General features: G+C 36.3%; 3 protein-coding genes across 4 annotated transcripts; 1 reads left to right on the top strand and 2 right to left on the bottom strand.

Annotated features, from left to right (window-relative positions):
* Positions 1 to 1,117: 1,117 nt before the first annotated feature.
* On the bottom strand, positions 1,118 to 3,911 carry LOC110889542 (chlorophyll a-b binding protein CP26, chloroplastic-like). The gene is made up of 6 exons (XM_022137092.2): positions 3,616 to 3,911; positions 3,405 to 3,489; positions 2,374 to 2,424; positions 2,139 to 2,259; positions 1,630 to 1,764; positions 1,118 to 1,556 (listed from the first exon to the last, which is right to left on the bottom strand). Exons 1-6 carry the CDS (start codon positions 3,836 to 3,838, stop codon positions 1,296 to 1,298), a joined length of 876 nt encoding a protein of 291 aa, XP_021992784.1. The 5' UTR covers positions 3,839 to 3,911; the 3' UTR covers positions 1,118 to 1,295.
* A 9,807-nt stretch (positions 3,912 to 13,718) lies between these two features.
* On the top strand, positions 13,719 to 18,617 carry LOC110889541 (uncharacterized protein ycf45). Its single transcript, XM_022137091.2, has 9 exons — positions 13,719 to 13,967; positions 14,035 to 14,097; positions 15,215 to 15,292; positions 16,071 to 16,291; positions 17,149 to 17,221; positions 17,309 to 17,593; positions 17,693 to 17,836; positions 18,302 to 18,352; positions 18,426 to 18,617. The coding sequence occupies exons 1-9, from the start codon at positions 13,812 to 13,814 to the stop codon at positions 18,483 to 18,485; spliced, it is 1,131 nt and encodes a 376-aa protein (XP_021992783.1). The 5' UTR covers positions 13,719 to 13,811; the 3' UTR covers positions 18,486 to 18,617.
* An 810-nt stretch (positions 18,618 to 19,427) lies between these two features.
* LOC110889540 (CLP protease regulatory subunit CLPX3, mitochondrial) lies at positions 19,428 to 26,595 on the bottom strand. 2 transcript variants are annotated; one of them, XM_035979592.1, is made up of 15 exons: positions 26,518 to 26,575; positions 25,135 to 25,883; positions 24,843 to 24,904; positions 24,642 to 24,739; positions 23,601 to 23,680; positions 23,463 to 23,513; positions 22,687 to 22,761; positions 22,505 to 22,582; positions 21,912 to 21,968; positions 21,026 to 21,096; positions 20,777 to 20,876; positions 20,493 to 20,660; positions 20,284 to 20,406; positions 20,021 to 20,179; positions 19,428 to 19,714 (listed from the first exon to the last, which is right to left on the bottom strand). In XM_035979592.1, exons 2-15 carry the CDS (start codon positions 25,831 to 25,833, stop codon positions 19,661 to 19,663), a joined length of 1,875 nt encoding a protein of 624 aa, XP_035835485.1. In that variant the 5' UTR covers positions 25,834 to 25,883; positions 26,518 to 26,575; the 3' UTR covers positions 19,428 to 19,660. The 2 variants fall into 2 exon arrangements, with proteins under 2 accessions (XP_035835485.1, XP_035835484.1); XM_035979591.1 differs by having other exon boundaries at positions 25,135 to 26,595.
* Between the last annotated feature and the right edge of the window lie 389 nt (positions 26,596 to 26,984).

Raw genomic sequence — 26,984 nt, 5'->3', positions numbered from 1 at the left:
ACTAAATATGGAAAGAATATAACCCATCTTAAGAACATGTCTTAAGATTACCAGTAAAATGACTCAAAATTGGCTTGCATGTGTGTTTGATTTTTTGTAACTCTTTTTGTTGATGTAATCCAGATGACCAGTATTCTGCTTGTGTATATTTAATAAAATGATGTTCTTTTGTAAACTTGTGAAAGTTATTACATGCCATATGTAAGACTTAAAGTTGTGGTTGAGATTGATTAATTTAAGCATAGGAGATGAATTGCGTAAGTATACTTAATGTTTTTTTAATTAGGAGATGTATGGTGTAAAGCGGCTAATTTAGAGATTTATCATTTATGAATCACGTACATTTTTTCATTTAACATTATTTACTGTATTTGTGAATTAGTGCACACTTTTCCATTTAACAATGTTTATTATATTTCTGAATTATTACCTTAACTTTCATTTCTCATTATTAAATGTTATCTGACAATTATAAGAAGTAGAAGCCTAGGTGTATTTCGTGAATTTAATATATATTTAACTTCATGCCAATGTGGGGTAACCCACTTGGTAGAGCCACATGTCCCAGGTTCATAGGTTCATATCTAGGGCAAGAGGTATTATTTAAATAAATGGTTTAGGAGCAAGATTTGTCGTTCAAAAAAAAATAATTTCTTTGTTATTTACCTTAATATGTAATCTCAACGTGTTTTCATTTTGTGTTTGTTTCGTAATGATAAGCAACAAGAGCAACAGTCATTCAATTATCAAGAGTTGGAATATCCTGAGGCAACTGGTTGTCCCTCATGGGTAACTATATGTAGCACTTTCAATAGTTAAAAGCATAAACGGGTTAAAACTTTATATCTTAACAGTGATGGAAAAATTACAAATAAAACATCCAACGTTATATACAAAGAAATATTTACAAGTTTATACATAATATTAAAGATGTTATTTACATGAATATGTAATCCCAATTAGTTTATACAAATTTGCTTTCTTACACCCGTGTGTCACATGGGCAAGTAACCTAGTTATTAAATATAATACTATATAACATTATTACTAATGACATGAGCAAATGACTACATGAGACGATTTCAAACGAAAACAGGTTCCAATATTTAATCAGGTGTTGAGCAAAGAAATATAGCCTGGTATTTTTAATAAACAGAAACATAATGTTTGGTTTCGACGGAACGACCAAGCTCTAATTGAATGATCGAACCGCTTCTCATAAAAAAACAAAATATATAGAATACACGATGATCTATTGATCTGGATGTCAATGTTTTAAGAGTACATAATGTGGTTTACAGGGTTGGGACTCGTTCGATGTTTCCAGAAATGACGGTTAGCAAGTTGTTTCCAAAAGGGTCGCTCAAGTGAGATGCAAGGTTCTCAACAGGACCTTGTCCGGTCACATACGCTTGGATGAAGAATGCAAACATGGAGAACATAGCTAGTCTACCATTCTTGATCTCCTTAACCTTCAATAGTGCAAACTGGTCCGGGTCCTTAGCCAGACCCAATGGGTCAAACGGTCCACCAGGGTGCAGCCTGTCCTCCAAATCCTGCACACACAAAACCGGTCAAATAAGATCTTAGTTGTGTCCAATATAGTGCATATTTGATTCATGTACATACCAAGCCATTGATGATTCTGTAGTATTCTGCACCACCAACAAGAACAACCTCGGCAACGACTGCTACGACCAAGTTAATGGGGATGTTCTTCCCGAAGTAGTTCAACGTGTTTCCGTCTAGAAGTAGAGCCCCGGTCTGCATGTACCCAATTGAATTTATAAAGACTTAAATAAAAAATTTCCCCTAAAACGGGAAAAATTACCAAAATAAACAACTTTGACAAAAAAAAAAAAAAAAAAAAAAAAAAAAAAAAAAAAAAAAAAACTTTATAAAATAATTATTTGACCAATGCGTTTTCCAAAATAGTCATGTTAGCCGCCAGCTAAGCCTTCGAGTCGCTAGCTAAACTAAAAGAGCCCCTGAGTTGGCGAGTTCGCATTGGTTAAATAGCTTGAAAAAGGCTAAAAATGTTGTCTATATTGAAAAGTTTTTGGTCAAAGTTGTCTATTTTGGTGATTTTCCAACTAAAAATAATGCGTATCAACGCGATTCATGTGACCCAATCGAACCTTGAACCAGACCGCTTCAGGACCACAGTTAGCACCGTATTTGTTAAAGGCCTCAGGAATAATGCAACCGGCTGCTCCCAACATTGCCCATCGTGCATGGATCAGCTCGTAGGCTTGGTATCTGGGTGCCATACAAAAAAAAAACAATTAGTTACAACTGAGCTAACTCAACTGTGTACCTATTGAGTTGACTCGCTTAAACGCGTGTGTTTTCATGATTTGAAAGTGAACTTACTTGGCGAAGTCTTCTGGTTTCTTTCCAAGTCCAAAAGGATCATAACCGTAACTGCGATAAAATAATATACAATAATTTAATTTCATTGTATAAAAAATAGTTCATAATTTTTTTAACAGCAATTCCTAGATTTTCTACGACAGATACATAACAAGATGCACTCCGCAAGGTTTGAACTGAACTTCCAACCTTGTTGTGGAATACACCACTAGAATGTGCCCTTGAACTTAAATAATCATCATCATCATCATACTTATATCCCACCAATAGCAAAGCTAAGGTAGGGTCTGAGGAGGGTGAGATGTAGACAGCCTTACCTCTACCCGTAGGAATAGAGAGGCTGCTTCCAATGAGACCCTCGGCTCAATAGTAGTTTAAAGTTTTGCATCAAGCCTTGGACATAAGGAACAATGGAACATAACACTCAGCAATTGAGACAAACGCCGATTAGTGCATGTACCCCTTGTCTTTCGGCTATCAACGCCACCACATGAACTTAAATATATATTAATTAAGTCAGTCAATGTTGAACAAAAAGGGTGGTATAGTTAATCTCAAGGGGTGGTTTAGTGGATATCTAAAGTCAAGGGACTAAATAGTTAATAATAATAATTAATTTATTATTATATTATAAAGTTTATTAAAGCTACAAGTCTAGTATGATTCTGTTTCATACTTTACACTTATTTTAGAAATTTTGTTTTCCAGGTTATTTGCCTATATTAAACTTGTTCACGAGCCAACCGAGCCGAGTTAGGGCAAGCTCGGGCTCGAATTGACACCGAGCTGAAAATCTAAGCTTGGGCTCGGTTTGGTTTTAAACTGAGCTGGCTCGACTTCGTTTGACTTGATTTTAAAAAGAAAAATGAATACATAGCTCTCAAAATTCAGCATATTAAATATTATTTAATAGTTCAATAAACCATATCCAAAATAAGTTCAAACTAATACATTAAAAGCCAAAATCAACTTTAACAACACAAAATAAATTTTAAATTTCAATGAAATACAATATTAGTTCTTGGACTTACTCTCCGGCGACTTCTCCGTTAAGGTACTCCGGGATCTCCGATCGGTCCAAAAGACCTTCCGGCAAGAAGATTCTCCTTTCAGGACCTGTAAATCCATTGCATGTTGTTATTAAAATCAAATTAACATAACAATCTGAAGCCATGAATATTATTACTTTATAGTTTATTATAGCAAGTAGCATTTATAACATATAAATGAATTGTTACTCACCATACCACTTGGCTAGTTCATCGGTAGCCGGCGTAACAGCGGCTGGCTTAGCCTTGGGTGGAGGCGCCGGCTTCTTCTTTTGAAAAAGAGCAACTGTCTTAAATGTGACAGGACTGGAAGCCGAAGGAGCCGCTCTGGAGGCGCCAGAGAAGCCGAGAGGGTTTCCCCGTATTTCGGACACGCCGAGCGAAGCCGCCGCGGTTGAAGCCGCCAAAGAAGCCATTGGTTTGGTTAGTCTGTATGTTTGTTTTGTGTGTGATATGAATTGAGGAGGAGAAGTGTGTGTTGCTAAATGGGAGTTCTGGTGGATGTGGACTTGCCACGTAGGATGGTTGTGATTGGTGGAAAGAGGGAGATGAAATCTGATGCGTTTAGCTGATTGGATTGGATGGATGACGTGGCGGATTATGATATCTGATGTGGGGTCCACATGAAGTTGAAGTTGTGGAAGAAATGGTGAGGATGGATAACCTCATAACTCATGACCACAAAAGGTACTTTGGAGAATCTATAACATTATGAGTTGTTTCAGAGGGGTAAAAAGGTAAATTTATCCAAACTCAATTCTTTTTTAAATTCAGTTTGTCAAGACGTATGTGACACCAATGTGGTAACTAATTTTGTTTGGGTATCCGACTTTATTCATATGTGCTGCATAAGTATATGCATGTTTTATGAGAATACGTTGTGTATCAACCTTTCCTTTTGTAAACCTACAAGAAGGAAAGGTTTATACCGTTAGCCGATAATATCTCATGATATTATTGGTATGTGTTTTGTAACTCAATTTGTGAATATTCGTGATTATTAGTTAGGTGTAGATTTATATCCTTCCCTTTATTACTCCACAATTCCCTCTGTATTAGTTCATAGAGTTGGAGTTGGCTAGAAAGCCTTATTTTCCTAGAAAGTCTAGGAAGCAATCAGAACGTGACATGTGACATTGAATGATTTTAACTAAAAGGGCAATTGTGTAATTTGACATTTTATTTTAATTTTGGAATTTATGTCTCATTAACTAACTATGCACGATTTTATGGTAACCGGTTCTCCATGATTTGCAAATTATTACCAGACGTAAATATCAATCAAATTCTCATTCGTTCCTTTTACAATCTTGATCAACTTTCTTCGTAAATCATTTTTCACGTGAGAGATAGTTATGGCTTCAAACACAATTCTTGATTGCGGAGATGGCAAATACACTTCTTTTTCTGTTTACTATTATCTGGTCTGTATCGATTTTTAATTATGTCTGGAAACCACCAGAATGTTCTTGACGTTGTGTTTTAACAGCAAGCAGATTAATACTGTTGTGTTTTAGCATTCATGCTGGTAATGCTGAAGGATTTCTTAACGATGTGTTTTACCACATGCTTGGAGGATTTCTTGACATTGTGTTTTAACAGCAAGCATATTAATACAATTGTGTTTTAGCATTCATGTTGGTAATGCTGGAGGATTTCTTGACGCTGTGTTTTACCATCCATGCTGGTAATGCTGAAGAATTTCTTGGTAACGCTGGAGGATTTCTTGACATTGTGTTTTAACAGCAAGCAAATTAATACAATTGTGTTTTAGCTCTATACTGGTAATGCTGGAGGATTTCTTGACGCTGTGTTTTACCATTCATGCTGTTACGATGGGTGACATTTGCCACGATGTGTTTTCTTGATGAAGGATAGAAGGAAGAGATAGAGAGAGAGAGAGAGAGAGATAGAGAGATAGAGAATCGCAAGAAATGTGGGGTGGTTTATGGAATGACAGTTATTTCCATATTTAAAACAAGCTAAATGACACATCTACCCCTAAATAATTAAATAATCTTATTTTTAAGAAACACATATTACCAAAATGCCACCAAGATGATCTCAACCATTAAACACACCCATTGGATGGCCCAGATCGCTTCCTAGACTTTCTAGGAAAAACACACTTTCTGCAGGATCCCCACTCTTAGTTCATATATACTGGCTATATATACTGGCTGATTGGCCTCGATAATAATTCGAGGAATTATACCAATTTACACATAAATCGTCTCTTTGGTGGTGCTTGACCAACAAATACTCATTATGTACGCGATCTTGACTCGCTTGTCCACCAATTTGACCGCATATAATTATCAATAATGACATAAAAATGATATATAGAGAGATTGTGTTGTTTGAGAGGGTTGCTCACTGATATCACGCATGGAAGCCACTAGAGTAATGTGGGATGTCTTCGGATTGGAAGGTCAACATGTTTTTGGTAAAGTTAACTAACGAAAGAAAAAACTTTAGGGGGCAGGCCACACATACCGGAGGGTGCGGACGCACACCGTCGCCGGTGCTGCAACTAGTACCTATAGGTAGTGGTTGGTCTTTGTGATTGCCGCAAGGTTATGCGTGAGAGTAGGAGAGAGATAGAGAGAATTGTGTGTATGCAGAGAGAAAGTGGTGTAAAATTATGGGGTCCATGTTTTAGGTTAGTGGTGCCATCAAATTAGGTAGTTTAGGGTAGTAGATGGTCTTAGTGATGTGATGCGACATGATTGACGGGTGTTAGGCTAGGAAGAGCAAGTGGCCCCCTCCCTTTAGGCCATGTGTAGTCATAAAGCCCCTTTGAGGGCGTTATGCGACACGTGTCATATCACGTCACACAAGGGCTTTATGGGGCGTTATATCACTAGAGCCCGTAGTCATAAAGCCCCTATCTCATCATTACTCAATTAATTAATTTTCATTTTTTTAATTAATTTCTAACTTTTTTAAATTAAAAACCAAGTTTTCTTCTCCAAAACTTTCAGGAACCAAATGTGTTTAAAAAACTAAGTTTTAAAAACCAATTTAGATATTTGAGAAAATGCAGGGACCAAATGTGTCTAAAACAAAAACTTTCAAAATCAAAAACCACCTCCAGCCTTCTTCTCCGATTTTCTGGCCAACTTTCCGGCTGACTTCCAACTAGCAAAAAACAAACCAATACCGCCTTCAATTATACATACATATGTATGTATGTATATATATGTGTGTGAGTGAGGGGAAAAACCAGAGAATAAAAAAAAACAAATAAAAATTCAAACTTCTTCTTCTTCACGCCGCTATGTACATACCGCCCCCATCCAAAGTCACCCCATAGTGCCGCCTGTAATGGTGTGGCAGGCGCTATGGGGCGCCATCGTGCACAAATCCCCCATCTTCGTGCCCCACTACGAAAGACCTTATTAAAGTCAAGATACTAAACACGTATCTTATGTGGTCGATTTCATGTATTTAAGTGATTTAACAATAAAAGGAAAATGGACAAAAGGTTGATCCGCAAGATATAGTCGCACAAAGAAGCATTTAATTTGCATTAATATAAAAACTAAAATAATTAAAAATTATCAATTATTATTATTTATCTTACAAAACAAAATGTCGGAACGTATTTCCTAAAGTCATAAAAGATGGGGTAGGCTAAATATACCCCTTCTTATTACTTTTTATACCCCTTTTTTCATAAAATCATATTAAATTTTGTAATATTTGCCCCCTTATACAAATCATCATTTTAAAAAATATTCTTTTTGTTACAAAACAAATTCAAAAGTGTAAAAAAAGATTACAGACGTTTTCTTAAATATTTAATTTTTAATTTTTATTTAAATCATATTTTTTAAAAAGTTTTCATATATTGTTTCTAAAGACACTTTCTCAAATAGTATTTTGATTATGTTTTTTATTGAACATCTTTACAAATAAATAATAAAAAAGGTTTTGAACTTTCTTTTTTTAGAAAAAAATCTATATTATGTGTTTTCCTCGTCTAGTTTGTATTTTAAAGGTCTTACTTTTATCTTTTTAATACTTTAGACGTGTTTATAATATAATTAACAATTTTTATTTATCAAAAAACTAATTTTTTTTAAATAGCGTTTACAGCCCTAGCACATATTAATCATTCAAAGTTTCAAACCATCTATGTAAGTCAACAAATAAACAATAGGTACTAAAATTATTTTATCAAACTATAAATTAACAATCTATATAAATTCAAATTTAATTAGTGTAAAGAGTATGTTATAAACAAGTTAAAACCAGTTTAAGACTTGGATCGAAGTGAACACTTTTCTAAAGCAAAACAAATGGATAGGTTTGATTCACAAATATTTTTCTCTTCTTCATTTAAAAAATATATTAAAATGGTTGATTTCGAAAATATACGTGGATTTTTTTTTAATCAAAAGCAGGTCATTCGAAACCAAAAGTCACGTAAAAGCATAAACTTAATTACGAATCGGTTTTCGACCACGCATCAGATACCCATTTCAAGTCGTTCCAAAATAAAAAAAAACATTTTAAAACATTAAAAATAATAAATATAAGACATTTAAAATACAAACTAGATGAGAAAAAAATATAATGTAGACTTTTATCAAAAATAAAATTCAAAACTTTTTTATTATTGTTTTTATATGAAAAACGTTATTAGTAATTTGTAAACATGTGCAATAAAAGAAATCATAATCAAAATACTATTTGAGAAAGTGTAAAAATATCTGAAAACTTTTTAAAAAAATAACGTTTTTTAAATAGACATAAAAAATAAACAATTAAAAAAAACGTCTATAATATATTTTTACACTTTTGAATTTGTTTTGTAACAAAAAAGAATACTTTTAAAAAAATATGACTTGTTTAGGGGGTGAATATGACAAGTTTAAATATGATTTTATGAAAGGGGTATAAAAAGTAACAAGAGGGGTATATTTAGTAGCCCCCTAAAAGATTACAAGTGATTAAATCACATTTTTTTAAACGAAAATTTCATTCAAAAAACGGGGAAGGCCACAAAATGGACCAACCCATGACCACCACTTACAACATGTACAACGGGTATTTCACCCAGTCTTTCCAATCAATCCTATTACATTTCTTTCTATATTTTAACCATACGAACGCCAAGGACTTAACTATGGAAACAACCTCTACCGCCTTCGGATCGGAGTCTTGAAACACCACCTTGTTCCTTTCTTTCCAAAGTGCCCAAATAGTAACCATAAAAATGCCTCGAATCAGCTTCTTCTTCGCAGTAGAGAAATTTCTCGAGTTCGGCCAGCTTAACACGTCTTCTAGAGAGCCAAAATCAGGGGGCCTCAATCTATTCCAACACCAGACTTTGTTCCACACCTCAGACGCGAACCTGCAGTCAAAGAGGATATGACTAACCGTCTCGTCTTCCAGTCTGCACATCGGACAATAATAGCACGGCAACTTGATCTTTCTTTTGCGCAGCTCTACACGAGTGGGGATCCTACCTTTCACAATCCTCCAGACCAGCAAATTAACCTTAATCGGCACCCAATTAACCCAAAAAAACCCGTTGTCATTACTGCTATACAAATGCCGCTGCAAAGATTCTTTAACTGCAGAAACAGAGAACTCCATCGGTTGGTCAGCGTCCCAGAACCATCTATCGCTGCTGTCTTTAAAACTAATCTGCGATAACATAAACATGACGTCTTGCATCTCCGAAATACCCGCCACAGTATAAGCACCCGCAGACCATTCTGCAGTCAGTTTGTTACTAGACCCATCAAAACAAACCCGGTTACTGACAACGCAATCTTTATCCTTCTCCGCTTCAAAAAGGGATGGTCATCTAAAGCGCAAAGGCATGTCGCCAAACCATTTATCTTTCCAGAAGCTGGTGTTGTTTCCATTCCCCAAGTTGCACAGAAACATAATATCTAAACTGGACCCATTAACTCGGCTTTTTTCCAGCAGGTTTACAATAGCCTTCCATGTCCTTGGGAGCGCTTTTTTGACCGGGAGAAACGACCATTTACCACGACCTCCATGGATACTACACACCACCCTTCTCCAAAGCCCTTCACGATTAGTTTTGAACCTCCAGGCCCATTTGACTAGTAGCACCAAGTTAACTTCGGACAATTTTGTTATCCCCAACCCCCCGTATCTCTTCGGTCTAGAGACAACATCCCAGGAAACCCAATATATCCCTTTACCATCTTTGTTACCAAACCAAAGAAACTTTCGCATTAACCTCTCGATATCTTCAATCACCTCTTTCGGCGCTTTAAATAGAGAAAAGTAGTAAACTGGAAGGCTCGCTAGAACCGACTTTATCAAGGTTAAGCGACCACCCATTGATAACAATTTCGCCTTCCAAGAAAGAAGTCTGCTTCTAACCGTCTCTAAGACCACGTCCCAGTGAGCCGACCGATTCATATTAGCACCGATTTTAATCCCAAGATAAATAAAAGGGAAGTCACCAACCTTGCAACCTAAGACCTCGGCGATACCAATGACATCCGAATCAGGAACTCCCAATCCAAAGATTTGAGACTTATGAGCATTTATGCGCAACCCAGAGACCAAATGAAAAATACGTAACAAACGATTAGTCATCAACACATTCTTGTCAGACCAAGTCCCCAACAAAAGCGCGTCGTCAGCATACAACATGTGAGAAATGGTCGGCCCCTCCCTAAAAACTTTAACACCCTCAATATCCCCCAAAGAGCAAGCCCGCGAGATCATCTTAGACAAAGCCTCCATGACAATTAAGAACAAAAAGGGGGATAACGGGTCACCTTGTCTGAGCCCTTTTTGACAATTAAACTCAAACGTAGGCGACCCGTTTACTAGGACCGCAGACCTAGCTGAGTACACAATACCTCTGATCCACGAGCACTATTTAACCGGGAATCCCATTTGCTCCAGAATAGATAAAAGAAACTCCCAACTGACATTGTCGTATGCCTTTTGGAAATCAAGCTTAAGAAGATAAGCCTTTTTTCCAAACTTCTTAATCCACCCAATTAATTCGTTTAGAACAAGCGGCCCATCCAAAATATACCGCTCCTTAAGAAAAGCGGATTGCGAGTCCGAAATCACATCCCCCATCACCTTTTTTATCCTCTCGGCAACCACCTTGGAAATGACTTTATTGATCACTCCCACAAGGTTAATAGGCCGATAATCTTTCAAACCCATAGGCGTTTTAGATTTTGCAATAAGAGTAATAAAAGACAAGCTACATTGGTGACTAATGTTCCCCGTCTCGTGAAATTCTTCAAACAATCGCAAAAAATCCTCCTCCATCAAAGACCAGAAGTGTTTAATGAAATGGAAATTAAACCCGCCTGGCCCAGGCGCCTTGTCAGAACCGCAATCGAACACAGCTTTCTTGATTTCATCTTTGGAAAAAGGCGAAATCAAAGCATCTATCTTTTCAACATGAACCTTTTTTCAGGTCTTCACATATAAATGGCGGTCTAGATATATTATTCTCGCGAAATAGATCTCTATAAAAACGGAGAACTTCTCTTTTAACCAACGAAGGTTTTGAGATCCATTCCCCATCAACCATCACACCCGGGATATCATTAGAAGCCTTCCTACCATTAATACACCGATGGAAAAAAGTCGAGTTCTCGTCACCCAAAGACGCCCAATTCGCACGCGATTTTTGCTTTAAATCCTTATTTTTTAAAAACTCGAGCCTATCCACCTTTTTTTTACTTTCCTCCCACACCCACATCTCATCTTCTTCAAGATCACGAGTCTCCATTATAGCTTCTAACCGTTTGATATCATTATTAAGATTTCCCATTTCCGCCCCTTCGTTTCTTGAAACCGTGTTCCACCAAATCTTTAAAGACACCCTCACCGCCGCCAGCTTTTTTGTAATCATTATATCAGCAGGACCTTCAATCACGGCTGAATTCCAAGCTTCCCGAACAATATCTTCACACCCTCCCTATCGAGCCATGAGTTAAACCACTTGAACGGCTTGACACCAAAATTAGTATATTTAATCGTTAGGAGCAGGGGGCTATGGTCAGAAAATTCTCTAGGGAGAGCACGAAGACAGGCACCATGCCATCTGTTAAAAAACTCCTGACACACGAGCATTCGGTCAATCTTACTCATTTTAACCGTTCTACCAATACCTGTTAAAAAAGTAAATCTGCTTCCCTGCATAGTAAACTCTTGTAAACAAGCATCATCTATAAAATTATTAAAATCCCAAGCAGCCCTGCTATTAAACTTCGAATTCCTTCTTTCACAATCCCATCTAACCGAGTTAAAATCACCTAGGAAAATCCACATACCCTCACTACCCTGCAATAAAACCTTCAGTCGATCCCACAAAACCCTTTTTCCCCCACCTTCTGTGGCGCATAAACGTTTACCACATGAATAACTGAACCATCTTCTACCAAGTTACCCGACGTCAATATAAAGTTTTGATCCAGAACTGAATTAAACTTTTTGAACTTTTGCGGGTTCCAAATACTAATCAATCCACTAGATTTCCCCTATTACCCCAGACTCTGGATAGCTCAAAATTCTCAGGGTTTGCAAGCAAAGATTCTTGAACCCCCAAAAAATCAACGTTATTTTTTAAAATTAAACCCTTTATCCGAGACGCTTTACCTACCGCCCCAGCCCCTCTAACGTTTGACGATAAGAAATTCATCGATTACCTGATTGAAAACCTTCACCTTCGATGGTCTTAGAAACCAAGTGATCGAAATCAGTAAGGTCAACACCCAACCGCTTCCCAAACTCCATTGTAACTTCTTTCTCTTTGACAATCGATGCCCCTTCAAATGGCGTAACATAACCCAAGTCTTCGTTCACTTCAGTATCTTCCTGGTCTGCCAAACCATACGGTTGATCCTGATCTTCGAGCAACACTTGGAAGGAGTTCGCTAATTCGACAGTATTGGTCCCTCTTTTTTTAACAACATTATAGTCCATACCCAGAATAATAGGATTCAAATTAAAGGGGTCATCAGGAGACGGCCCACTGTTTTTGGGCTCTTTATTGGGCCTGTCATTGCTACTTGTATAGTTACCTCCTGAATTTTGGCCCACTTCAAACACATCTTAATTTCAGTGTCTCAAACGTATTTACTATTCCTAATTTCATAAAAGATTACAAGTGATATGCCAACCGCGGGGGGTCTTAATGTCAGTGTCTCAAACGTATTTACCTGCCCGGGAGGTCTTAGGGTCGAATCTTGTGTGGGGCGAACTGTGGCACCGGTTCAAACTGGTAATAATATATCAACCGCGGGATTCCTACTCATGACCTGGGTGATCAAAGGCCAAAGTCCTAACCGGGTGATCTAGCCGTCCAAAAAAAATTAAATATAGAATTCAAGTTATAATATGTCATCCTTAGCTTTAATACCGTTTACACCCTATATTTTTCTGTTTTCTTTTTGCAAACACCAACATTTTTTTTTGCTATTATAACTTTAAAATATGAAGTTTTATCAAATTATTAGTGTAGTGTTGTGATGTACTTATTTTTTATCTATATTTTTAATAAATTTCATTCAAAACGGGTTTGTTGTTTACAAATACTTATTTTTGTCTGCATTTCGACACGATTTTTTTTTCATGTGATTAATACTAATATACAAGTTGTTAGTACCGAGCATTTTAAATTGTAACTTACTATGAAAAAAATCTCAGAAAAATATACACTCCTGGATAGAGTTATAAACGAACCGAATGTTCAGCGAACAGTTGATGAACCGTTCGGTGGGAAGTTCGTTTATGTCCCTTTGTTTAATAAATGAACGAACACGAACAAGAAATTTCGTTCGTTAAGATAAACGAACGACCATGAACTGATGTTCCGTTCGTTCGTTTATATTCGTGAACGTTCGGTAATGTTTTAATTTATATTCACTTGTTTATGTTCTTTTTCTTCATTCATGTGTGTTCGTTCATTTGAAGGTTTTTATATGTTGTATTTTTATTTTAGATATTAAAATTTTGAAACCCAAGATATACAAAAAGCCCGAGCCTGACGGGTATACTCGAAACCCGAAACATATGGGCCGGGTATACTTGAAGCCCAACGGGTATGTGGCGGGTATGGGATTAAAAATATAAAAAAAATCTGGTACAGGTACGGGTATGGAATTTAGTGATACCCGCCCGATACCCGACCCATTTACCTTAATAATACCCGAAAAATATATTAAATTAAATTAATTTTCCATTATATAAATTTGGTACATAAACTTATTCATTATTCATACATTAATTTTTCCAAAGTGGTAGTATCTTAATTAGTTAATTATTTTAGACTGAAATACAAAAGGGGGAAGTGGCCGGCGATTCTCATCCTTTCACCCTATTCGGAGCTCCCCCAGCAAAACAGATGCAGCAATAACCACCATGTCCGTATGTTATAGCACCTCCTCATCTTTCTACAAACACCATATTCCCACGTATTCCAAACCCATTTCCATTTCAACTCGAACCATCAAACCCTTTATCGCCACCAAGTGCACACCTTCTGATGATGCCAACGATATCCATGAATTATTAAAGGTATTGCAGTTCTTCCTTCATTTTAGTTCTAAATGCAAATGGGGTGTTAAATGATGCAATTTTGCAGATACTTCCACATGATTTGCGTGACAATCTTGTGGTGGAGTCTAAAAGAGATCAACTGTTGGAGGTAATAGTTGCAGATGTTTTATAGTTTAAAGGGTGTACATATTTGCACACCAAAATGCCTATTTGCACACCAAACCCTAGCTTTATATACGCCGCCGGGCATCGGTCGGCGTATAGTCGCCTTTTTCAATTTCCAAGAGAATCTCTTATATGATGTGTAAATTTGTCGCTTTATATACGCCGCGTATAGGCCTGTACGCAGCGTATATAAATGGTGGTTTTTTTAAGAAACATTGTTATACGTTATTTATCGTTTTAGCAAACTTTTATAATAAGTAACTTTTAAAAATAGATAAATAAAAAACATTGTTAAGTATTCTATCATCTAGTATAATATAGGTCTCTTATAGGCCTATAGATGAAGTATCGTATCATATAGTGTAGTATAAATCTCGTAAAGGCCTATACATGTAATATAATATTCTATCCTATCGTATAGTATAGTATAGTAAAAACATTGTTAAGTATTTTATCGTATAGTATAATATAGGTCTCATATAGGCCTATGGATGTATTATCGTATCATATAATGTAGTATAAATCTTGTATAGGCCCATACATGTAATATAATATTGTATCCCTAGTAGACGTAATTGTACATTTGCAGTCCCACTTTTTTTTTATTTCCATTGGCAGTCCCACCTTTTAAATATTTTGTCTCCACCGGTCCTCGGTAAAAAAAAAAACTTAACGGAGTTAAGTTTTTTTCCGAATTACAAACTGATGTTTTAGGGCTTTTGATCAGAACGAGAATACAAGTCATCGATTGATGTAAAACTTACCTCGAAACGGTACTCCAAACGGCTTGATTTTTGTTAATTGGAAGTTTAAACACCCAAATTGAAGCACCGTTTTCGTCGTTTGGAGCACCGTTTCGAGGTAAGTTTTACATCAATCGACCCATATCCTCATTCTGATCAAAAGTCCTAAAATATCAGTTTGTAAGTCGTTAAGTTTTTTTAACTCAGGACGATAAATGTTAGAAAGGTGGGACTGCTAGCGGGAATAAAAAAAAGTGGGACTTCCAACGGCCAATGATGTCTACTAGGGATTATTATAATCCAAATTCCCTTTTTTTATATTTGGATTTATGTTTCATTTTTTACATGTATTGGTAGGTAATATTGGATCTTGGTCGTTTGCCTGAGGCGCGCTATCTCGGTGATTCGGGTAGGAGATATTTAAGAGATACTGAGGTACATGTTTCTTTTCTTTTTAGAGTTGACATTCAACATGTTACACTGACACAAAGCGGAAGCAAATAAACACGATAGAAACGTTGATTAAATTTTTAATGGATAAAGATAAACTAGTACATAAGGTGCCCTTTTATAGAAAATTCAAAATTTGGCAGGTTTGACAGATTTTCGATAGGTTGAATACTGAACTTAAGACTATAAATAGACGGGTAAATTATGAGAATCAACGATTTACGCATTTTAGACTATAAAAGGAAAGAATTATGGATTACAAAATTTGGGAAAAAAATCGTGGTTGACGAAACTGAAACCTTGATTGATGGAATTCGGGCATGAAGTTTAGGCCGCATAACTCCAGACGGGTCAAAGGTTATGCCACATTTAAGTTTGACCATTTTCTAGCTCACTTGCTTTTATCCAGTCAGGGTCTGTTTGGCAACATCTGAATGGTTAAGTGCTGAACCAGTAAGAGTTCTGAACCATTAAGAGCCTGTATAATGCTTAACCGTTCAGAGGCAAATGTCTGACCAATTCAGATTAGAGGTCTTAACCATTCAGACTCTGTATAAATCTTAACCATTCAGAGGCAAATGTCTGAACCATTCAGACATATGCTCGTGAAACAAACAGTCTGAACCATTAAGTGCTGAATAAGTAAGAGGTCTGAACCATTAAGAGGTAAACAAACAACCCCTTAGTTCAAATACGAGTCTGCCAATTCTTGGATCAGCTCTATATCATTATGTAACTTAAATTTGTAATGACTGACGAACAGGTTTCAATGGAAGAGCTAGAATACGCAGAAAATGCCATTGGAGAAATAGGAGGAGATAACAGAGCTGGAATTACTGGCACCCTGCACCGCATATCTGCTGTCAGAAACCGAAAAGGTGGTGTTGTTGGGTTAACTTGCAGAGTTGGCAGGGCGGTTAGGGGTCATATAGACATGGTCCGGGATCTGCTTCAGTTTGGAGAAAGTATCCTCTTTATTGGAAGGTAAATAGTCGCAAAATATGTTTGCACCCACCGTGTAGTTACGAGTACGACCATGGTTGTCAATAGCGGTCGCTATAGCGAACAGTGTAGCGTATAGGTCGAAGGTCGCTACAGTGTATGTAGCCATAAATAGTGGGATTTCAGTTTTTTTTTTTTTATTTTTTGTTTTCCTTTAAATATAAACTAGTTTTGTTCGCGTCGCGCTTTGCGCCGAAATAGAGGAAATGATACTGTAAAACAGACGTTATTTGAAAATGTAGCATTTTTGTTTAGAAAGCCAAACTGTCTGAATCGATTTAGTTACGTACTTTAATTTTTAGAAAAAAACAAATTAACCAACATATGTTATTAAATAAACATCAAATTAATTGATAAAGAAAATATGTTTTGAAAAAAAAAATAAAAAAAAAATAAATTTGGTTTTAGAAAAGAAAAATAACGTTAAAGCTAAAAGAAAATATAATTATAATTATTATAATATGAAAATAATAAAATATTAAAAAGGTATATATTATTTTAAATTTTAAATCACTATTCATGATCACTCGTAAACAATATATATATATAATAGCGATTAAATATAGCTATAAAATAGCTGGATTTTAGGTTTTTGTTAAATATACATGTAAAATAGCTTATATACTAGGGTATTTTGATATAATATACATATAATTTTTTTAAAAATTCTTTTCTCGTGTATCGCTATTTATAAATTAACGCCCGCTATTTATTGCTAATTGCTATGTAGCATATAGGTACCTTATCGCTTTTTGTTGCTATTAGCCATTAACAACTATGGTTACGACCCGCAAAATGAAAATTTTAAATGGCTAAAACAGATAGGTTGTTGCTTACAGGCCTGGTGTCGGGAAGACTACCGTTATGCGAGAAATTTCGCGAGTTCTTTCAGACGAGTTACAAAAACGAGTGGTAGGTGTGCTGTTTTTTTCAAGTTTTCGTAAATGTTTACTAATGTAAAAAAATGCATTTTTATAACTATATCGATAATAAAGATAGGTGGTGGTTGATACCAGCAATGAAATAGGAGGGGGTGGGGATATACCGCACCCGGCCATAGGCAGCACAAGACGAATGCAGGTTTCGAAACCGTTTATGCAACACAAGGTCATGATCGAGGCGGTGGAGAATCACATGCCTGAAGTGATTATTATCGACGAAATTAGCACTCGGGATGAAGTTAACGCTTGTAAATCGATTGCGGAGAGAGGAGTCATGCTTATCGGTAGCGCTCATGGTGACCGATTGGAAAATATCATCAAGAATCCTGTTTTGTCCCGTTTGGTATGTATCCATCTAATTTTACGCCTACTTTATGTTTTACGCGTTGATGATAATGGGCCCCACCAATACCCTGCTAACCAGTGAGACCATGTGGTACAGGCTGGGGGAGTAGAAACGGTTACTTTAGGGGATGAGGAAGCTCGAAAGAGAAATAGTAGGAAAAGTGTTAGTCAGAGGAGCGGTCCTTCTACCTTCCCGTTTATGATTGAAATGAGAGATCGACACTATTGGGTTGTACACAAGGTATTCTATGTGTGTCTACGTGCATGCGATACATGCACGTCATCTAAAATTTTTAACTTTTTATTTTGAGTAAAGTACACGGATGGTCCCTGTGGTGTACCAAAAATTTGTATTTGGTCCCTACCTTTCCAAAAGTACATGGATGGTCCCTGTGGTTTGCACTTTGTAACGCATTTAGTCCCCAGCCAACAGATTTAAAGGTTTTAGCATGTCCAAGTTAGGGACTAAATGCGTTACAAAGTGCAAACCACAGGGACCATCCATGTACTTTTGAAAAGCGTTACAAAGTGCAAACCACAGGGACCATCCATGTACTTTTGGAAAAAGATGGGGACTAAATACGTTACAAAGTGCAAACCACAGGGACCATCACTGTACTTCTGGAAAGCTAGGGACCAAATACGAAATTTTAGTAAACCACAGGGACGGACCATCCGTGTACCTTACTCTTTTATTTTTCTTCAGACGGAAAGAAGTGTGGATGCATTGCTTCGTGGGGAAAAGCCTCGGGTGGAGGTAAATGATCCTTTAAACTTATGGTTCCGTATTGGTGTACTCGTTTTGAGTGACTTCTTTGTATGTTTTGCAGGTTCGGAAGCGGGAGAAACAAATGAAAGTTATTATAGAAAAATGGAAAATTGAGGATTAGAAGAAAACATATCCTGATAATAAATTTCAAGATGAGTTTTACAATAGCTTTAACATTTTTATTTAATTAGTTGAAATATTGGAATATATTTTGATATTATCTCAAATGAAATCATGATAGTTTTTGCGGTTGCTTTCACGTTAACGCAGCGCTCATGTTTTCGCAGTACGTACAGCCATCGTTAAATATGTTCATGGTAAATTTCAGGATGCTAGGATTGGATTCACGACGTCTTGGTTTAGTTTCTTGAGACTATGACGATTTCACTTGTTTCGTTAAGTTTTATAACTATAGGTCATCTAACTTATATAAGTATGGTAAATATGATATCATATACATGAGGAGTATGTGGTTAGTAAGATAAGCCTTAGGTTGATTAGTGATTTTGATTTAGATACGAAATTAACGCCCCGCTTGCAGTATGCGCATATAATGTATATCTGTGTAGGCCATCGGGGGGCAAAAATGAAAGTGCACTAATATTAACGTTATTTTACTAATTTCGTGAAAATAACGTTAAAAGCTGAGGACGGTTAATCATGCATCATGTGGTGGCGTTGATAACTGAAAGACAAAACTACTATCGAGGCGGGGGTCTCACTGGAAGCAGCCTCTCTATTACTACGGGTAGAGGTAAGGCTGTCTACATCTTACCCTCCTCAGACCCTACCTTTGCTTTGCTATTGGTGGGATTTACTGAGCGTGATGATGATTTAGATACGAAATTAAACAAAAGCTAAACTAAGTTGCAGGTCAAATTAAGAAACAATTAACAGAGAATAACACAAAAACGCGAGATAAAAAACACGCAGTTAATACATGAATCAGATCTTATGTTTGGCATTTTTGTGTTTGTAAATGGCAAAATATCCAACTTCAAAAAATTACAAAAAGAACAAAAACTGAACAGTAAAATGCATATATAACAAACAAGGTAATGCATATGTAAAATGGGATAATCCCTCTCATTTAGAAAGCTTATTTGTACAATGTACAAATTAAACAAGAATGTAACATTTTCCTATTTTTTTTTTCTCTATCGACCAAAACCCGACTCGAATGCTATTATGTTGTACAAGGAGATATAACGACAACTTTTTTTTTATTCGGGTATTTTGTATGGCGGTTAACAAATGAGAAAAAGAAGGTTAAATTAGGTTGTATTTCTTGTAATGTTACATGCTCATGGCTTTTGATGAGGTCTCTTCTTCACCTTCCCCATCAACTTCCTGCATTCATCATAAAAGTTCTATTGAGGAACACGTTAAACCGATAAAAAAAAGTCAAACAAGTTGAAAGTCGTCCAAAGTACAGTTTTAACCTCCTAAATCATCGTATTCGAAAATTAACATTAAGCTTAAGAAATACTAATGCATGGATTATCTATCTTTTTTAAACAAAATGAATAAGTGTTTGTGGGTCAGCCCTTCCGAACCCGTCCTAAAAAGTGGCCCGTTACAGCCGCGCTTTTTTTTGACCCGTTACCCAACCTACCAAGCCAAGATCAAACGTAAAATCTTGTGTAAATTTCATACCGTTTGTTCTCTAGACCTTGCATTTGCAAGATAATTTTCTAATGCACCGTCACCTCGAAGTATCTTTCCACCACAACCATACGAATCCACAGACCCAACCGATTCCTCATCGATCACAACGGCGTCCACTCGGTCGTTCCCTGTCTTCGCATCCGGAATCTAAATTTGAATAAAAAGGGATATCATTAAACCTTTTTAAGTTAAAAGGTGCGTACATAACTAAAACACACACACACACGCACACGCACGCGCATATCACTTACCTCATACATAGAGTCGGTTAGAAGCGTTTCAAGTATAGCTCTTAACCCTCTAGCACCCGTGTTTTTGGCCGCTGCTTTTTGAGCAATTAATCTTTGTGCCTTTTCCGTAAAATGTAGTTTGACCTACGGTTGACCATACGTGTGCATGATAATCAGCAACATGTACATTTCAAAAAGTTCACACTAATCAAACTATATATACTTCTTACATCATTCATCTGAAATAATTTCTTGTACTGCTTCCCGAGAGCGTTTTTGGGTTCCATTAGAACCTGAACAAGTTGATCCTCGGTTAGAGCGGTCAAACTAACTAAAATTGGAAACCGTCCTATGAACTCGGGTATCAGTCCATAAGCTATAAGATCACTACTTTCCACCTGAAAACAAAGGGAAAAAAGCAGTAAATAATTTCGGCTTGTTATATTTATATTATGATAATAAAATGACCGCAAAAAAAAAAAAAAAAAAAAAAAAAAAATCGACGGGTGCTTACGGATTCAAGTAAAGATGACGTCACTGCAGCATTTGTGGGTGCACCGTTTCTCATGTTAGCACGAACTGGTGCTCCGAAACCGATTGATGAGTCCTGTCGTCTGATATAAACATTAAATAATGATATTTCATTAAAACTACTAATAAGAAAGCTAAATAGTATAATAATTTCTTCACACTACTTGATTATCAAATAAAGGTTTTTTTTTTATTTTATAAAAAAGCACAACATAAAACACTACGGAATCACCTCTCGGATATGGTTTTTTCCAAATCGACAAATGCTCCTCCACATATGAAAAGTATGTCTTTTGTATCTATCTGCAAAATTTGCTCAAATTATGGAATTTTTTTAAATAAAAAGGCACATTTTTTATTAAGGCGTAACACTCATAGTTGTCAATAGCGAATAGCAGAGGATAGCGACAAGCTACGTATATGCTATGTAGCGATAGCGATGAAATAGCAGGCGCTATTTCATGTTTAGCGATGCATTAGAGAAGAAGAATTAAGAAACATTTTATATGTATATTTTAGAGTAAATTGCCATTTTAGTCCCTGAGTTTTTGTCCAAATTGCCATTTTAGTCCAAATAGTTTTTTTTCTCCTCTGGGTCCCTGACTTACCCTTTTTCTTGCCATTTTGATCACATTGCCTAACTTAGTCTAAAAACCAGGTTATAATCAGGGGTACTTTTGGCATTAAATTATTATGAGGTTTATAAATTATGTTGTAAACTACCCCTGGTTATCACTACACAACAATTATGCCAAAAATACCCCTGGTTATAACCAGATTTTTAGACTGAGTTAGGCAATGTGATCAAAATGGCAAGAAAATGGAAAAGTCAGGGACCCAGAGGAGAAGAAAAAACTATTTGGCCTAAAATGGCAATTTGGACCAAACCTCAGGGGACTAAAATGGCAATTTACTCTATATTTATTAAAAAGATTAAAAAAATACATAAATCTCGCTGTTTGTCGCTAAATCCTATATAGCACCATGAATCCGCTTCGCTACGTAGCGCGCTATAGCACTCGCTACGGGAGCTATTGACATCTACGATAACACTAGCTACGAGAGCTTTGTAAAAGAAAACTTAAAAGAACTTTTATATAATACTCATGTGAACGAACCTGAATGTTATCGCCTCTAGGATGCTTCCTGGCCCCCTTTTCAGGCACATTTACTGTCTGCAGAAATCACAGTATTTTTTATTTTAGAAAATCAAAGTCACAACTAGATGAATTTAATAAGAGTAAATTACAAAAATCGTTCTTTATGTATGTCATTTATTGCAAACTGTGTCCTTTGTCTTCAATAATTACAGAAAACGTACTCAATGTTTGCAAACCCTTGCAAGTTAAGTCCTTTAGCCCTAACTCAGTTAATTTTTGTGGTTAAATCTGACCAAATAGACCCCACATGAGGGTATTTTTGTGGTTAAATCTGACCAAATGGACCCCACATGAGAGTAAAATGACCAAAATACCCTCATGTGGTGTCCATTTGGTCAGATTTAACCACAAAAAATTAACTGAGTTAGGGCTAAAGGACATAACTTGCAAGGGTTTGCAAACATCGAGTACGTTTTCTGTAATTATTGAAGATAAAGGACACAGTTTGCAATAAGTGACATACATAAAGGACGATTTTTGTAATTTACTCATTTAATAATTCAATGAACATCAATTCATTTTGTAGATTAATTACGAGTTTAAGTGCTTACAGTTCCTTCCAGCATTTTAAGTAGAGCTTGCTGAACACCCTCACCGGAAACATCTCTGCTCACGTTTAAGCTCTCGGCCTGTAAAATAATCGAAATGAAAATCTGTCAGATCTCGAAGCGAAATAAAATTGTCACAGCATATATATAACTGGCAAAAAGAACTGTAAATTAAACTGAAAAACCTTTTTGGTGATTTTATCGACTTCATCAATGTAAACCATCCCTTGTTGTGCTGCTTGAACGTTAAATTCAGCAACCTTCAAAACAAATGTAGCCGGTACAATATAAGCGTGTAAAGTTATCAAGATAAAAACATAGTCATAAACGTAATAAATACCAAAAAAAAGGCAAATTGGATTTAAATAATCCCAACTTGCTCAATTTGGCCGATAATAATCCCAACTCAGTTATTGGCGGATAATAATCCGAACTGGTCCACTTTTGGCCGATAATAGTCCGCCGTTAGAAATAGCTTAACGGAGTTAAGCTTTTTTCCGAATTACAAACCGATGTTTTATGGATTTTGATCAGAACGAGAATACGAGTTGATTGATATAAAATTTACCTCGAAATATTGCCCCAAACGACGAAAATGGTGCTTCAATTCGGGTGTTTAAACTTCCAATTAACAAAAATTAAGTCGTTTGAAGCACCGTTTCGACATAAGTTTTACATAAATTGAATCGTATCCTCGTTCTGATCAAAATCCATAAAACATCGGTTTGTAATTCGGAAAAAAGCTTAACTCCGTTAAGCTATTTTTAACGGCGGACTATTATCGGCCAAAAGTGGACCAGTTCGGATTATTATCCGCCAATAACCGAGTTGGGATTATTATCGGCCAATTTGAGCAAGTTGGGATTATTTAAATCCAATTTGCCAAAAAAAAAATTAAATTATAAAAAGATTGGACAGCATTATAAGCAACCATTTAATAAAAATCATATATTGTAGTTACCGTAAGTAGCTTGTGCAATATAGATTCAACATCATCACCAACATAACCAGCCTGCATAATATTTAAATTAAACGACCTTCAGACACAAGAATACGCTAAAATAACAAAGAGATTATCATTTTCAGATGATTTGGAGACCTGGGTCAATGTTGTTGCATCAGCAATAACAAAGGGAACGTTAACAAAACGCGCTAGGGTCTTTGCAAGTAAAGTCTTCCCTGTTTCACAACGACTCGTTAGTCAACTATGAAAAGAACAAAGACAATTTGGTAGATGTATGAACCAGTGTAGTAAGAATCGTTAGGCGCTAGTCGGCCGGTGGGATACCGACTAGCGATTAATCGAATTTGAGATTTTATATGTAATTTTCAATTTTATAAGTATATACACACATTTTTATAAATTTTTTTTAGAGTTAAATGCCATTTTAGTCCTTGTGGTTTGGGCCATTTTGCCAGTTTAGTCCAAAGGTTTCATTTTTCGCCTGTAGGTCCAAAAAGGTTTCATCTTTGTCATTTTAGTCCACTGGGTTAACTTCATCAATCTATTCTGTTAATAAGAAGGGCAATTTGGTCATTTTATATGGCCAAATTGCCCTTCTAATAAACAAAATTACATATAAAATGACCGAATTGCTTTTCTCATTAACAAAAAAGATGGATGAAGTTAACCCAGTGGACTAAAATGGCAACGGTGAAACTTTTTTGGACCCACAGGCGAAAAATAAAACCTTTGGATTAAATTGGCAAAATGGCTCAAACCACAGGGACTAAAATGGCATTTAACTCTTTTTTTTAAGTAGACATGTTTTAACACCTTCTTCGACCCATATTTTCAAGTAGTTATGATTAATTGGCCGGAATTTAGCCGGAATCGCTAGAATGCCACCAATTTTTGGGCAACTAGGACTGGATTTGACCACTATTGACCGCCTACTGATTAATTGGCAGATTAGATAAAAATTACTCTGTGAACCTCCAACTAGTGATTAATCGGTGACTAGTGATTTGACCACTATTGACCACCTACTGATTAATTGGCAGATTAGATAAAAATTACTCTGTGAACCTCCGACTAGTGATTAATCGGCGACTAATCAAAGGCTAGTCGAGATTTTTACAACTATGGTATGAACAAAATAAAAACTGAAGCAAGAAGAAAACACCGTGATGATCATACCTGAGCCCGTTGGGCCCATTAGAAGTACATTGCTTTTTTCTAAATCTACGTTGTCGTCATCATCTTCGGTCTTGGATCTTTCTGAATCTGCCCCTGACCTAGTTCATAATAATGAAGTTTAGTTTAGCATATGATTTAAAAGAACTGCGGTCTAATTTGTTACTAAACACTACAAGCGGCATATAATGACTAGCGACTAACCCTTTTCGCAAAGAGGCGTGATATATCCTTTTGTAATGGTTATAAACAGCCACCGAAAGAACCTTTATACAAAATGGAAACCCGTTAGCGAATCCATCTTCTAACTTCACAAGCATAATCAATAAGACTTCATTTAAGAACACATGTACATATAAATACATCGTATCGAGACATGATCAGAATGCGTTAATATCAAGATTAACGGGCAAAAGATCATGAACCCAGAAAAACAAACCAACGCCATTTATAACTATGCTCAAATGCAGATCATAAATGGAAAAAAAGTCAACACCTTTTTGGCACCATGTTGACCGATAACAAACTTATCCAATCCTTCACAAATCTCCTTCGGTGTAGGCAAATTCTTTCCAAGATTCGAACCACCCCACCCATACTTCTCTCCGTCACCACCACCGTTACCGCCGCCAGGACCACCACCAGCACGTATAACATTGACCCCTGGCAGTCCAGGGGCGGTATGCACAGCAAGTCCATTATTCGCCCAATTCTCCGGTGGTTCACCGCCATACGCCCTCAACGTCTCCCAAAACGAAGCCTTAAGCTTATTCGCATAATCATCCCCGTTGTTACTCTCCCTCTTATCCTTCCCGTTACTATTCTTAACCCTACCGATCTCCACAAACCGGCCCTGCAAAGGCGCCATTTTGTATGGTCGGAAATAATAAGCCGTTTTACAATTCGGACAAAGGTTAACCGCCTGGTAACCGTTTCTCATATTCCCATCTGAAACACCATCAGCTTGTATATCCAATTCATTTCCGGCATAAGAAGACGGTGGCATCAGATAATTGTTATTCGAAAACACCAGATTCATCTGCTTAGAACACCTAGGACAGTTAGCTTCCGCTCTAATCCTCCGTGTCACCACCGTTGTCTTACCACCACTATCATCCGAACCACCACCACCACCACTACCACCGTGATACCATTTCCACCTTGCTTGCAAACCACCCAACACCACCCGAGCCATGCCCGGACCTCCGGTGCCGGTGTACAACACACAATTTGCACGCTTTGATGCTGCAAATGCAAAATCTTGAATCTTTTTCCATCTCCACAACCCAGACATCATATCAAGAAACTATATAATCCAATTTATTCAAAAGGGTATACAAAATCTTGAATCTTTTTGCAATCTATTCAAATGGGTATGCAAAATCTTGAATCTTTTTGCAATTTGTTCAAATGGGTATGCAAAATCTTGAATCTTTTTGCAATATATTCAAATGGGTATGCAAAATCTTGAATCTTTTTGCAATTTGTTCAAATGGGTAAGCAAAATCTTGAATCTTTTTGCAATTTATTCAAATGGGTATGCAAAATCTTGAATCTTTTTGCAATATATTCAAATGGGTATTCAAAATCTTGAATCTTTTTGCAATTTGTTCAAATGGGTATGCAAAATCTTGAATCTTTTTGCAATTTACTCAAAAGGGTATGCAAAATCTTGAATCTTTTTGCAATCTAATTGATGAAAACTGCTTGCAGATAATGAATAGAAGAGGGGTTTCAAAATTGGATGAAAATTGGAATTGAATCTATCTAATCCAGAAATCTATCCAAATTGGGATTACATACGTTTGATGCAGGCATGATATTGCGGGATGAGACAAGAAGGGGGAGATTTTGTAGGGAGAAAGAAGATGAAACTAACCGTAAATTGCTCCCTACTTCCATTGCTGTGTTCTTTCTCTTTGCCATTTTTATACGGCTTAAACTTTTTCAGATTTGGTGGCATATTATTTAATTTGGTTGATAAATAAATACCTTCGCCCATACTCAATAAAAAGGAATAAGTTTTATTTAATGATAATAATTCTTTATTGTTTTTTTAACGGCCAACAGAATCAATTTCGAGCACTTTTGGGGCACTGGACTAAACGGAGTACTCCGAGAGTAACTCGAGTCCACCACTAATTCCGGGAAAAACCTGATAACCCATTCGACCGTAGACACGACGATAAAATTACCGGTAAAACTCGTTTATAGTAGTAATTATTCAGTATTGTAATGATGAAAATATAATGGTAATTAATAGAGTAGTAGTAGTGTCAATAATAATTTATGATAACTATAATAATTATAGAAACATCATGTAAAAACTAACTTTTTATGTCTTAT

The sequence above is a fragment of the Helianthus annuus genome, chromosome 11, assembly GCF_002127325.2.
Source record: "Helianthus annuus cultivar XRQ/B chromosome 11, HanXRQr2.0-SUNRISE, whole genome shotgun sequence".
NCBI classification, from domain to species: domain Eukaryota; kingdom Viridiplantae; phylum Streptophyta; class Magnoliopsida; order Asterales; family Asteraceae; genus Helianthus; species Helianthus annuus.
Note: the sequence above shows the minus strand (reverse complement) of the source record. Positions and strands in the feature narration are given on the sequence as shown.

Coding starts and splice junctions, on each gene's coding strand:
- LOC110889542 (XM_022137092.2), bottom strand. CDS start 3,838: ATGGCTTCTTTGGCGGCTTCAACCGCGGCGGCTTCGCTCGGCGTGTCC. Junction 2,425..3,404: donor AACGGAGAAGTCGCCGGAGA/GTAAGTCCAAGA, acceptor ATTTTATCGCAG/TTACGGTTATGATCCTTTTG. Junction 2,260..2,373: donor AAACCAGAAGACTTCGCCAA/GTAAGTTCACTT, acceptor TATGGCACCCAG/ATACCAAGCCTACGAGCTGA.
- LOC110889541 (XM_022137091.2), top strand. CDS start 13,812: ATGTCCGTATGTTATAGCACCTCCTCATCTTTCTACAAACACCATATT. Junction 15,293..16,070: donor GATATTTAAGAGATACTGAG/GTACATGTTTCT, acceptor ACTGACGAACAG/GTTTCAATGGAAGAGCTAGA. Junction 17,222..17,308: donor ACGAGTTACAAAAACGAGTG/GTAGGTGTGCTG, acceptor TAATAAAGATAG/GTGGTGGTTGATACCAGCAA.
- LOC110889540 (XM_035979591.1), bottom strand. CDS start 25,935: ATGATGTCTGGGTTGTGGAGATGGAAAAAGATTCAAGATTTTGCATTT. Junction 24,740..24,842: donor CACGCCTCTTTGCGAAAAGG/GTTAGTCGCTAG, acceptor ATTATGAACTAG/GTCAGGGGCAGATTCAGAAA. Junction 22,583..22,686: donor TCGATAAAATCACCAAAAAG/GTTTTTCAGTTT, acceptor ATTATTTTACAG/GCCGAGAGCTTAAACGTGAG.